The following is a 14,309-nucleotide window of genomic DNA, read 5'->3' on the forward strand; positions in this document are numbered from 1 at the left end:
CCAAAGTTCAAACATGCTGGTGCTTGCACAGCATCATTTCCAACTAAATGCTCATCCATGCTTTGCCACTTTTCTTCCCACCTGCCAGGGCTGTTATTTGCTTGTGCACTCACGTCTCTTTTCATGCCATCCCCTCTGCTTAGAAAGCCTAAACAGGGTTTCTTACTGTGCTGCTTTCTGCTTTTATTGCTATTATTTCTTTAAGGCTTCCTTTGCCAGCTACTCACTTCCAGTTTTCTCTTTACACTCTACCTAAGATAACACCACACCACACATTTATAAAATGCAGTAAGGAGGCTGACAGCCCAGTACTGCAGATTGTTATTGCAGGCTTTGGGACAAAAAATTTCTCCTGCAATTGTTTATAAAGTGCCATGTTCACTTGCAGAACCACAGTGTCAGTGGCTGAGGAGGTTTCTGATCCGGTGTTCAAAATTGAGAGGCTCAGGTATTCCAGGTAATCACTTGAACTGCATGTGAAATTTTGAACATCAGCAAACCTGAGCTCCTAACTATCTGTAAGTCAATAGTAAGAAGCCTTCCCTCTGGAGTTAAATTCAGCAGCAATAGCTACTAAGTTGAGAAAACATGCTTTTTGGGGAGAATTGATCAATTTTTTAAAAATTAATCCTACCCAATTAATCCTACTAGACCTTCATTCCAAGGATAAGGCTCAACAAGGCAAATCTATAGCTTTCAACTGCTTTCAACATTTTTTGCCATCACTTGAAAAAGATGACAATTTGCCAATGACCACACTTCAACAAGATCAGTAACTACAACAACAGATATTCCCTCTCCCAGGACTCCACTTAGTAGCTATGCCACTCAATATTAGAAACTAGAGTATCTGATGATAATCAGGAAATAAGACAGCACATAGATGTTATTCCTAAAATCTCTCAACTGTAAAATTCAAACATATTCTAATTAATTAGATCGTTTACTAGAATTCTACGTTTGACAGAAGCCTAATATTCCTAGAAGAAGAAGCCACTTAATGAAGCATTGAAAATACTACCACGTTTTCCTGAAAATAAGACAGGGTCTTATATAATTTTTTGCTCCAAAATATATTTACTTTTTTAAATGGATAGCTGCCTGGACACTATTTAACTTAACTTTTTTAATGAACTGAAACTAGGGCTTATTTTTGGAGTAGGGTTTATATTTTGAGCATCCTCAAAAATCCTGAAAAATCATGCTAGGGCTTATTTTTGGGCTAGGTCTTATTATCAGGGAAATGGGGTACTGAGTGAGAAACAACAGTGATCTAATATTTATCTAACAACAATTATTCAGAATAATGAATTTCCATCCTATATAGCACATACACTTGAAGACTTCGTCTTCCATGAATGGAGAACATTGTTAACATGATACTGCAGTCATTAATACCCTTCCCATATAATAGATCATGGGATTTCAGAGGAATAACTGCAGTACACCTTTAAGAACTACTGTAGTCTGTACAATCCACCGATACAAGTAATGGTGGCAGAGTTAAGGAAGGTCTCCACATGCTTATTTATACAAAGCTCTTTTACGGCATGTAAGTGAACCACAGTGGCTGCTAAAATGGTACCAGCATCAACTTTTATCTGTTAGCCTTTGGACTAAATGGTAGTGTATGGCTTTTTATATATCATCAGGATGTAGCAGAAACTGTAGAAAAATGCCACTTCTTTCTGCATCTTAATGGCAGCTTAATACTTGGAGACATAATCATCACTAGGGACAGGGAGAGAGGAAATAAGACAGCGCGTATATATTAAACAACAGCTAAATGAATCAAAATGAAAAGATAGATTTGGTTCTTCATATCTTTTCCTCTATTTCTACAAGGTAAGAGCACTCCCTGCAGCACAGTTCCCAGTGATAGCCAATGCAGTGAGCATTTGCACATCTGGAAACCACCAGCCCAGTAGCACTCAGGCTCAGCACATCTGACGTAACCAGGCTGGACTGGAAATAACACCATCTATCAACCTCCCTCTGAAGACTGATGATGCTACCTCTCCGTGGCCTATAGATGAAGCTATTAACTCTACAGCAGCAGTAGTTCTGCCTATGCAACACCTGGGGGAAGAAAACAAGAGACACAGAAGTCTTGACTATTCACCAGGCAGCTGTAAAACCTGTGGAAAATAGAGTACATACGGCAAAAAAAGGAAAAAAAAAAAAAAAAAAAAAGAAAAACAAACAAACAAAATAAAATGTATTTAAAACTGTTTAAAGGGAAGTTTATGAGCAGATGTATAAATAGAGCTGCAGATGATGTAAGAAAGCAAACATACCATTGTGTAAACAGGTATACTTCCCACTAGTGGGCCATGAAGAAAACAGTAGTTTAGTAAGGATAGCAGGTTTAGCCAGAAACTTAGTGTAAATTGCCATAATTAAGAAATGACAAATCATTTGCACTCATTGAAGTCCTGGTCCAAAGTAATTTGAGCTTTCTCTTCCCCCTTTCTTCATGTCAAACTCTAATTAAAAAACAAAATAATCCAAAAACAAACCAACAAAAAGTTTGAATTAAAAAATATAAACATATATATTGTGCATTTGGTTCCTTGAGTCTTGAAAACACTGAAGTTTTTTAAAAAATCAATCGTAATCCCAAACTCATTTGCTAGTGTCCTGGAATTTCTAGTAATAGTCCCTTGTCTATACATCTCAGGAGAACAAGAATGGGGTTAGGCTGACAAGAATAAACATATCAGCCTTGTTTTTACTTCTCTGTGCCTTCTGTGCCACAGATGTTTCAATATCCATTTGGACTTGTTGACTTTCAGATTTCCATAATAAATTCATAAATAAATAGGGAATTTAGTAGCAGAGAAATTCTAAACAAAACACACAAAACAACAGCTTTCACAACCACTAGGTCTTTCCCAAACCATATTATACTTCTGAAGAGAATTTATGGCCCTTGTAAGACGTTTTAAGTCAGCCTGCATTTTCAAATCTTACTGTGAGATTACAAAACATCTAGTGGAGCACATGGTCAGCAATCTCCAGCCCCAGCGTACAATATTATTCTCATTCCATTTCACCGATAAAGGCTTCTGCTCCCAGTCCCACTCGCGTGGACACTGCGATCCCTCTGCCACTCTGCCTTATGATATGCACAGAAGAGTAGAGGGGGTGCTGATGGAAACAGCTTTACGATACCTCATCCTTCCCCCACACATGTTTTGTGTCACCATCCATGTCCTTTTTGAAAACAGAAAAACACATGCACATACACACACACATGAGAAAAGCCTGCAGGAAAGTCTGTGAATCAAAGAAGAAATGCATCAAACCTCCCATTCCCTGGCATACTCAGTTTCCAAGTTAGCACTGGCTCTGGTCAGGGTAGGTTTTTTTGCCATGCCAAGCCATATATGAATTTAATATAAGCAAACTCCCAAACTTGCATGCATATTTATGAAACTAAACATAAATGTTTGTGCAGGTACTGTCACTTAGAAGTTAGGAGGTCACCTTTTCCTTCCTTCCTTCCTTCAGTGATCTCTAGTACTCTTTGCCACAAACAGTAGGTGCAGATACAGAGAAAAATCAGATTGCTATCTATTTATAACACCTTCCCTGACCTTAATCAAGAAACGGCATATTAGTGACCTCTCCAAGACCATCAACTTTAAACTCTATAAACGACCTTTGAAATTGTGTGCAACTACTTGCATTTGCAATGGCTTCCACAGAGCAGCAGCAATCTGATAACATCTGTACTTTACCTCTCCACATAGCAGTAGAATGGGCACATAGCTGCATTTACTTTTTTTGTACTCACAATATTGAAACCAACATTGAAGCTCAACTTAAAATCAAGACCCTCATATGTCAAAATAAACAGGCTGCAGTTCCACTGCCTAATTGCGCTGGTAACTTTCCTTGTACATCCCAAGTGGGCATCCCTTCTCACTCATGTTTCCAAAGCTGGCAGGGAAAACAAAGCAGGAAAGGAAATGATGTTTCATTACAAGACGGTATCAGCACAAGAGCTAAAGGCTGAATGTGGTTAAATAGAAAACTGAAAGCCAAAGTCTTTTCAGAACATTTCTGTAAATGTCACCGGTCGGCATTCCCTTTTTATCAAGGCTGCCAGACATGTTCCAAGGTAACAAGAAGCCCTATGGTTTTATCCTCTCACTACATGCTCAGTACAATAAGGTACATTAGGCTTGCTTTACACTATATAAAGAAAAGCAACTAATTAGAAGAGCATGCAGGAGAAGCCTTTAAAACTTGGACAGGGAGACTTACGCAGTCCATGTGCAGAAGCATCACTGTTTTGAACCACCCCTCAGAATTAACTTCTCTGGAAAAGGAGGGATCTCACAATCCATCTCCAAAAAGGTCATACCAACTAGTTGCTGTTAGAAGTACCTTCTCCCTCTTAAAGTACTGTCACCCTGAAGCTGAATGCAATCCTTGAGGGTGACATGGAAAAAGGGGAAGGATGACATGATGCTTTCTGCCATGCTTTGAAAAATCACTGACAATCCACACGCTACTGCCTAAAGAGAACAAGGGGAAACACTGTGATTTATTCCAGAGAGAGTGATTCTTCTCCTTAATGTACTTGTTTATTTTTCAAGAAGGCTGAATAATGTGGAAAGACATTATGAACCAAAATTAAGCTTCCAAGAACACAGAGATACCACAGAGAGCAGAGGCAGCAACTTATTTACACCCTTTACAAACACATTTCTTCTTCTCCATCCTGAGAGAGACTCAAGCTGCTAGAACCCCGAACTGGACTTTGTACTCTCCTCAATATATTCAGCTCAAAAATCTCAGGTGTATTCAGAAATGGGTTTTGAACCATCCCTGTACCTAACAGTCACTCACATGCAAGTTCTTAAGAGTGTGCTTGCAGATGTCAGCCACAATAAAATCCTAATGGGAAAAAAGGAAAGTGGCCAACCAGGGAGTTGGCCTCAACTCCCAAAACTTTTCAGTGTAGTATAATAGGTTGCATTTCCAATGACAATAACCTTGTACAGTGATGCTAAAAAGGTCCTACTCTAAAAGGATTTCCCTCAACATAAAGCTTTTCAAGTCCTTTGTTTAGGTATCACTGTAATGCAGACTGCGAACCATGTTCTTATGAACAAGAAGGTCCATAGTCATTCTTGGAAAGCAAACATTATGCAACATCGGCAGCACAGTTTAAACAGCAAAAAAACAAAAACAAAAACAAAAGAAAAATTACCATTAGGAAAACGGTATCATCACAGATCGAATACTAGCAACAGAAGTCAGCCCACAAAACCCTGCTTGATTCCTGCAAGGTGCAAGTTTCACAAGAAACAAACATAATGCTGGAAATTCTTGTAAAATCCATGTCACCACCAAGTACCATCCTCTCAAGCCGCATTTTTTACTGTAAATACCAAAGGAACTCATCAAGATCAGCCACCTCATTAAAAGATGTTACAGTAGAGCAAGAAAGGTTGTGTTTAAGGGGGTTATTTCACAGTGCTGCAGAAGCAGCATTAACACAGAAATGAAGCAGGGAGGGGGAGGCCCAGAACGCCCTCTGAGAAAGCACGTGAAGAACGCAACGACAAGAAGGACCCACAGAAACGACTTCTGGCTCCAGCCCTTACCATGAACTCCTCCAGGGTCTGGTAGGTTTTCCCTCGGAACTCGCAGTAGTTCTTCCTCTCCTTGCACTGCGGGCAGCACTGCGTGGTGTCCACATGCAGGCAGCGAGGGTGGAGCCTGGGGCACTCGGGCTGGATGCACAGCGGGCCCTCCTCAGTGCACAGGCAGGGGCAGGCCGAGGGGCCCGGCGCAAACTTCTCTCCGATGGCGTAGACGAAGCCGCTCTCGTCCACGCAGCCTTTCCCGCGGTAGTCCGGGTAGACGTACTCCTCTGGAGGCTCGGGAGTGGCGCTCGCAACAGCTTCTGGGAGAGTTGAATCTTCAGCCACCTGAGGTTCCTCGACAGCGGCGTCTCTTTGCTCTTGCACTTGGATGCTCCTGGATTTACCGCTCGTCCCCTGACTGCTCCAAGCCTGCTTTTGCTTAGTCCAAGACTCCTTGTTGGAGTAGTTCCTGTTTCCTTTGCTCTTCCAGTCCCTGCTGCCCTCCTCCCTTCCGCTCCTGCCGATCTCATTCATTTTCCCTGGGCCTGTCTGGCTGTCCCGTGTCGACGTGTGATCTCTCTTTTCCTGGCTCGCCTTTATCTCCTGTTTGTCTTGAGCCTTGGCCAGTTTTTGTACGGGTATGGTGGAGCTACAGAGGGCAACCATGAGGCAGCAGGTTACGAGAAGAGAGCTAGAGAGAGCTCCAATTGCCATTGCAGTAGAGCTGGGCATCACCTACTGCATCCCACAGGGGACACTGCATTCACATCGGAGGGAAGTGCTTCTCAGATCCACAGTCCCTAGGAAGAGAAAGATTAGGAACACTTCAGCTTCTGCACTTCTCCCCCTCCCCACGCCTCCGCCGATACAACATCTCAAACAATATGCAACCTGTCTTGGTAGTTTATGCAAAAGGCAGACAACAGCCTAATGCTGCATCCCTCCTCCCTGGCTCTGACAAGTCTTATAAATAGCAGGGCTCTGGACACAGACCGGGCATCTTCGGCTCTGTGAGAGCACCACGCAGAACTCGGGAAGTTAGGATGTGCAAAGGCAGGTGCATGCAAAAAACAGGACATATGGGGGCTATTTTTCCTTTCAAATGACAAGACGTGAAGAGGATGGATGCTAAATTAAATGGAGCTCCCCAAAACACAGTAGAGTGCGGAACAGAAATCAGCCAATTGAGCCCTATTTGCTGACTGCATGAACGGTATTTCCATTAACCTCTTATTCAGTCTGAAGTGTGATGGTTATTTCTTTTTTTAATACCTGCCGCTGAGTACATTTCTTTTAAAGACAACTAAAAACACGCACATTAAAGCAAGTAGAGCTAAACTACTTCGCTTCCAAACTACCTAAACAAGCACACACCACCTCTTTCTCCCCGTGATTTAAAGGCAAAGCAGAGCCGTTAAGAGTTTCCGCAGCAGAGGGTTATAATTTAACCCACGTATTCCAGGAGTTCAGCAGCACTCCCGGCTCCTGTCCTTAAAACACTGAACATTAAATCGGAAAAAAAAATAAAGAAATTAAAACACCGCAAACCACAATACGTACACTATTCCGGCCACGATAAGCAAAGATGCTCCAGGCTCCCGGCACGGCCCCACCTCCGAGGTACCGCTGCTCAAAGCCATTTAAAAGCCTCCCTGCCCGCCCGCCCGCCTCCCCCGGCCCTCACCGCCGGCACCGCGGGGCAGCGCGCTCCGCCCGCCACACGCTGCCCGGCCGCCGCGGGGGAGCCAGGGCGCCGCGCAGCCTGCCCAAACTTTCCGGCGGGCCGGGCAGCGCCGCCCGACCCCCTCCACGGTGGGGTGGGAGGGAGCCGGGGCCAGCCCCTTCCCCAGCCCGGCAGCCTCCGCAGTGACCCGGCCCGGCGCGGTGCTTCCCTACCTGCGCTGGAGCCGGGCTCAGCCCCGCCGGCGGCTCGGAACGGCGAGCCTCGCCCCCCGCCCGGCTCCCATGGTGGGGCCGCGGGCGGGCGGCCGGCGTCGGCTTGTTGCTGCCCGCCCGCCGCGCCTCCGCGGACCCGCAAAGCCTGCAGCGCAGCGCGGCGGCCAGCCGATCCGGCCCCGCCGCCCCAGGGGCGGGCTCCGCCGTGGCCCCCGTTTCCTTCACATGGCGGCCGTGCGCCCCCGACACCGGGGACGGCGGCAACGGGGCAGAACGGCGGGTGCGCCCCCTCGCTCGCTGCGCTGCCGGGCCGGCGGGGAGGGGACTCGCCGCTCGGCGGGGGACGGCAGCGTCTGGTGCGGCCGCACAGCGTCCCTACCCGCGCCTCCCCGCCCGCGGCGTGTGTGTGTGTGGGAGGTGCGTGGGGGGGCAAACCCACTCGTCCCGCAGGGCTCCACGACGGGCACGCTCCGGGCCTCTCAGCCGCGCCGGGGGAGGGGGGAGCCTAGCGCACCAGGAGGGCGAGCGGCTGTGGGGAGGCAACGGGGGTGCAGCGCGGGCTCGTTTGGGGTCAGTCCCGCACAACGACGGCTGAAACTTTTGCCGGTGTAACGGTGCCGCTTCGGGACGTGAGCTCCGTACCCGCGCAAAGCCTGCGGCGCGATGCGGCGGGGATGGGCGCGCTCCCCGCTGCGTGAGGCGCGTACCCGCTGCCGAGGCTGCCCCCTCGGGAGAGGAGCGCGGGTGCCCGGCTGGCACCGCCGCACGCACCTGCGGGGCTCAGCTGCAAACCCGCGCTATAGCCGAGCCCTGGGCGCGGGCGGTGGTGGTTAAGCAGCGCTTAATCGGGGCAGCGCAGGCTGTGCCCGTCTCTGTCCACACTGCAGCATCAGATCGCTCTGCTTTAACTCCCTCTTGTCTTCAGCCTTTTCTAGCCATGAAGTGGTATATGATTTGCTCGTTGAAATATTTACCCGCTCTTTTGAATAGCTGATGAACGCTTTTGTACTTAAATATAATGATGTTTTCCTCCTTTATACTTTTTGATACAGAAAATGGGCAGAATGGTCTGTTATAAAGATGATGGCTGAAACCCAGATAGCGACACTGTTGGGACAGAAATGCAAAAGAAAAGATAGACAGAGATCTTCAAGCTTGATGTTTTTGTTCTGGAGCTGAGCAAAGGCTTGGAACCCAAAAGGTTATTTATTTATGTGTTTATTTATTTTTAAGCTGCATTAACTGACACACCGGTATAATCTTCTATGAGTTTTGCTTTACAGATGTTCCAGAGCAGTTCCAGCCACACTAACTCTTCTGCCGCAGTAGCTCTTTTGCATATCCTGCTGTGCCCTACTCAGAGCTAGGGCTGGTTTTCCCAAAGTACTTGGCATTATAACTGAAATTTTAAGGCTAGGTAAAATTTTCAGATTTTTTAAATTTTTCATTAAAATGGTAGCACTGCAATATTGGTACTCAGAAGAGCAATGAAAATCTGCTGGATACTGATGTTTCACTGTTAAGTACCTTCATGAGTGCCTGTTATTTGTGAAAACCCAGACGCTCAAACTCCTCCACAGGAGGATGCAGGTGCTAAACTCTTTTGGCTGCTGGCTTCTCGCTATAAACATCTATGAGTCCTGTCTACCAAATTATTTCTATTGACACCATCTCATATCTCTCAGTCAGATATTCACCAGCTAAACAATGGTTTAATCTTCTGAAACTTTAAAATGCAAGACTAAAGTTTTGAAAGATACCAAGAATTCAAATATTTCTGTAGGTTGTGCTAGTAAAATGAAATTCCAGATTGCTATGGGGCTTCTAGACTAAGTCTTATAGAGTTAAGGTGGACATTTCTCATTACCTGATTAATAATAATTAAGAAGTATTTGTCTTTAAATTATCATCTAATGACCTCTGAATAAAGAATGGAATCTTTGCCTCTTCTAAAACCAGTAATTTTATGACTTATGTAGCTTAAACTCTGACATGGGGTGAGCAACCAGCACACTGCATCGCAAATTCTAGAAGAACAACTTGAACTTTTCTATTTACAAGCATGTAAGTTTTGCTGTCAAACAGCAGCTAATTGTAGCTAGAGCAAGACAGAAGGAAGTGGGGGATTTGGGAGGGCAATGCTACTTCTGTAATAAAGAGGAGAGAGAAGACAATTTATGGTTCTAGCATTTTCATGTTTCCAGATGAAACTTCAGTACAAGACCTGAGATCTTCAGCATCCAGACCTCTCTTTGTAGGAGGTCTGCCTCACCCAGATCTAATTATATGGCACACAAATCAGCCAGGGCTGAAAGTTCAAGATACCACTGTGTAATAAGAAGGGCAAAGCCTCAGAGCACTTTCATAGCAACAAACGGCAGCTCATCATAAGCTTTGTGGCAAAGTAAGAGGTAAATACCCTCGTTCCTTTATCTAAAATATTTCTCATTGGACTTCAGCTTCTGTTTATTCAGATTCATAGGTATATTAAGTGACAGATTGTACCTGACATTAGGACCCTTGCAGAACTGAGACTAGACCATTGCCCTAGTATCAAAGTGTCATATATTATAGTCAAACAGCAGATATTTAAGAAAGGTTTGGTGTTTCCTTCAGTGTGAATTCTGAACTAGAAGAAGAGAGAAACATGAGAATGTATTACTTGAAGGCTGCTATTAGCAATATCTTTAATGGGAGGTTTATAGTCCTGGTATAACACAGAAAACCCTGGAGTCTGAAGTCCTTGTGTTTATTCACAGAGTAGATAACAGCATAAAACCACAGGCCCAGGTCTTGCCACTCTGCTCTCCCCCCAGGCAGCAGTAGGAAGGACAACTGTGTCTCTGGATGAACATCAAAGTCTGCATCTTGTTCAAGATGCTTTCCCTTCTGCTGGGTCTTGTCTATGTGATGAGAACTTTGCATTAGCTAAATTAGAGCTGTCCTGTGCACAAAACAGTCTGTGCTGGTTTAACTTAATTTTACTAGGAATTGGCTTAATTTTACTAGGAACAGCCGAATGGAAAACAAACAATAACACAGTAGTTGAAATAAAAATGGTGCTGGCAAGGAATGACTTAAGTAGAACTGGTGTGATGAGCATCTCCATTAGATCAGGTTCGAGACAGTGAGAACAGACATCCTTGCTGAAGATAGCTGGCTATTAGTCAGGAAAAGTTAAACATCTACTCCATGAGATTAGGGAGACTGAAATTTTGAACAATGTTTTTGAGAGTAACCTTGGTGTGAAAGATTGGCACCCAAGCACAAGATATATTCTTTATCAAATTAAAATCAGTTGTTTGCCTGGTTAATATCTATATAAACATAAAACCTCACAGCTATGCAGGCACTTCATCTGGACATCTGAGAGCACTGAGGATAACCATTTTTATCCTAATAATAGGTAAAGTGAGGATACGCACATACTCACCCCAGCATAGGCATGCAGCCCCCACACCACAAGGGGATCACCCTAACACACACATCCCTTCACATGAACTCATGCAGGGAGCGTGCCTCATCATCCCTACTTTTATTAAAGGTGTATCCTCTAGTGTCCCCTGTCTTCAGGGAGAAGAGAGGGAAAGAAAAGAGGAGGAAGGTCCATGAAAGCCTGAGGAGCCAGGCAGGGCATGACAGGTGGGGGACAGTAGAGGACCTCCAGTGTAACTGGGGATGTGGGGGGTATTTAGAAAACCCCACACAACAGCAAGATGGGCTTTGGTGACACGGTTTCTGCTGAGCGCTTGGTGAGATCAGGGCATGCTTGGGGGGAACAGTGCCTTAGGAGGGGTGAACCACCTGTGCCCATCTCAGCTCAGCAGCTCCAGAACTTGAGACAGGAGAAAACATCCCCAAAGCATGACTCCTCTGGGAAAAAGGACGGCCGTGTTTTTATTTTGCTTGGTTTCATTATTCCTTCTGAAAGGAAGAGAGTTGTTATATGAAAGGCATTTTTTCTTGTGGCACTAAAGTAGCAGTTGTTCAAGGAGGTTCACATCACAGCTTTCGAAAGGTAGCAATTTGTGCAATAGTATTAGTCCAGCCGTATAAAATAAGGCCTTCAAACAGCAGTCAGTCTGAAGACAGAAAGAGAGAAACAAAGCCAAGGTACATATTACTCTAACAAATCATGTGTATTTTAAAGGCTGGATTATAAATAAGCAGTTTAAAAAACTCTCAAAAAAAAAAAAAAGTAAGCTTCCATAACTATTTTTAAACTAAGTTAGCTTTCATCTTTTCATTTTTATTTCTTCTGTTTTCCTGATGCCACTTGTCAAAGGATACTGAAAACATACTGCTCCAGCTCTTTCTTTTTTCACTAGTCTGCTGTCTCGTTAGTTGACTGATCATTAGTTATTGAAGAAGTATTACACAAGCTGTAGTTACAATCATGTCTTCATTAATTGTTTTAAAATTATTCACTTTGTCACAGATAATGATATGTTACAACTTTATTTTTTTCTGCTTCAAGTGCATGAAAACAAAACTTCAACAACCTCTGTCATTTAAAGTTTAGGCTCTTCAGTGCAAGGACTCTACACTCTACATAAATCACAGTCTGCATGCTGGGAAATAAATAATATATTTTTTTTAAATTTTATATTTTATTTATTTACTTATTACTGCCAATATAACATCAAAATTTCTGTAGACCAGTGGGAGATTTAAACTTTAGAAGTCAAAAATTTATGAAACAACTTTTAAAGGAAATTTTTGCTGCTACTTGTTGGTGTTCCAAGAACTCCCCCTTTAGCTTATGATCTCTCATTATTCAGCCAAATGTAAATATAATGGATTTTTTTTTTTTTAGTTTAAAATATCCTTCATTAAAATTATTCATAACAAGGCTTGTTCCAAAATGTGGGGGAGAAGACTGGTTTTGTTTACATCAACTCAGAAAAGCTCTGTTTCTTTGGTGAGATCAATTTCTCTGCCCTCCCAGCTCCGAGGAGACTCTAATGCATGTATTCCTCCACCTAAGTAACAGTTTGCTTCTAAGTCCACGAAAGAGACAGCAAAAAACATGCTGCCTTTTTGTATATGAGATGTCTGCAATTCTATCACTTCAAGTAACTTTTCTATTCTGACATACCTGTTGCATGTCTAATGGAGGTTTTGCCAATGTGTTATTACTGTCTTAATCACAATAGTTAAATAATATAAAAATTTGCATAGTGAAACCTTTGGAGAGCGAGGAGGATTCAATTCAGGACCTGTGTGTATGGGCTCACTCTGAGGAAAAAATTAATTGCCCATTCAAAGTGCAGTATTTTGTGCTTGTAATTACAGAACACAAGGGTAATTATAAATGGATTTTGGTGCACCTCTTTTCACCACAATTTCAGTAGCCTGGGGAAATTGGATGTTAATCATGGCTCACAGTATTATTGGATATTTGTGCCTTTTTGCTCAAAAAGAAGTAACAAATAATTTTTGCAGGTACATACACAAAATAACAAGAAACTTAATACTATACCTTGTTCTTCCCTTTTGCAAAGCCAAAGGAGGCACTACTAACATTTTTAGTTTTTACATTGTCATTATGTTGGAAAACTGAACAAAGTATTTCCTAAGCTTGTGTTTAGCTCTGTTCAGATGGTATCTGAAAAACAGCTTAGTATTAACTTTTCATTTTATTATTTATAATTGTATTATTGTTTTATTTATATTTAAGTTTCTCCAGATATATTTGTGTTTACAGTAAAGTTCTTCGATAAAAGCAACATCAACTATCACAAGGTTTATGAAAAAAAAATAAATTTTCTGTATTGCTTCACATTTTAAGTTAATAGATCTCATGCTTTCACTGTTTTTTTTAATATTATGGAGGAAAAACAACTAAACCCCCAAAACCTAAAACTTCAGTCTTGCTCTCTCCTCAGTTCTCACAGGATTTCTTGAATTTTATTGCATTAAACATTGAACTGGACTTGATGAATAAATGGAATTAAACAAAAAAATTCTTTTCTACCCTACAGGAAGACAGGGAAAAAGAAAAGCTATTATTGTAAAAACTGATTCAACACTGTAACTCACAACAGTATCTAGTTCCATTTTCTAAGTGTCTTTAAAGCTTCCACAACAGAAATTGTACTGTTTAGAATTTGTTTTTCTTTAAATTACTTGAAAAAACAACATAGATTGTTTTCTAAATGTTATATGTGTGTATATATATATATGATTTTTTTAAAGACATTCAAATACTCATGTTGACTTTATTAGCATAAAAACATTTATTGTTTGGTTGGTAATTATAATTTCTTGTCTCCTACAAAGACAAGCTCTTAAGAACTAATTTTAAAAAGTCTTCACAGTTTTTTCATCATCAAATATGTAAAATCCTTAATATCACAACTGAACCTTTCTTTTTTTCTTTTTTCCATTTTTTCATTTTTGTTGGAGAAGCTGATGAAGCAGTGGAGTGGAGCATCTCCCATATGAGGAAAGGCTGAGGGAGCTGGGTCTCTTTAGCTTGGAGAAGAGGAGAATGAGGGGTGACCTCATTCATGTTTATAAATATGTAAAGAGTGAGTGTCACGAGGATGGAGCCAGGCTCTTCTCGGCGACAACCAATGATAAGACAAGAGGCAATGGGTATTAACTGGAACACAGGAGGTTCCATTTAAATTTGAGCAGAAACTTCTTCTCAGTAAGGGTGCCAGAACACTGGAACAGGCTGCCCAGGGAGGGTGTGGAGTCTCCTTCTCTGGAGACATTCAAACCCGCCTGGACACATTCCTGTGTAACCTCATCTGGATGTTCCTGCTCTGGCAGAGGGATTGGACTAAGTGATCTTTTGAGGTC

General features: G+C 42.8%; 1 protein-coding gene across 1 annotated transcript in view; it reads right to left on the reverse strand.

The window, feature by feature from the left end:
* The window catches only part of VWC2 (von Willebrand factor C domain containing 2), a gene marked incomplete at its 5' end in the record, with an annotated part of 56,866 nt that extends 50,531 nt beyond the window's left edge, over window positions 1-6,335 (reverse strand). Inside the window, one exon of the mRNA XM_080339315.1 lies at window positions 5,622-6,335. Within this exon, the coding sequence (XP_080195441.1) occupies window positions 5,622-6,335 (714 nt within the window). The remainder of the gene's footprint in view (window positions 1-5,621) is intronic.
* Window positions 6,336-14,309: the final 7,974 nt, after the last annotated feature.

The sequence above is a fragment of the Nesoenas mayeri genome (genome assembly GCF_963082525.1).
Source record: "Nesoenas mayeri genome assembly, chromosome: 2".
Classification (NCBI taxonomy): domain Eukaryota; kingdom Metazoa; phylum Chordata; class Aves; order Columbiformes; family Columbidae; genus Nesoenas; species Nesoenas mayeri.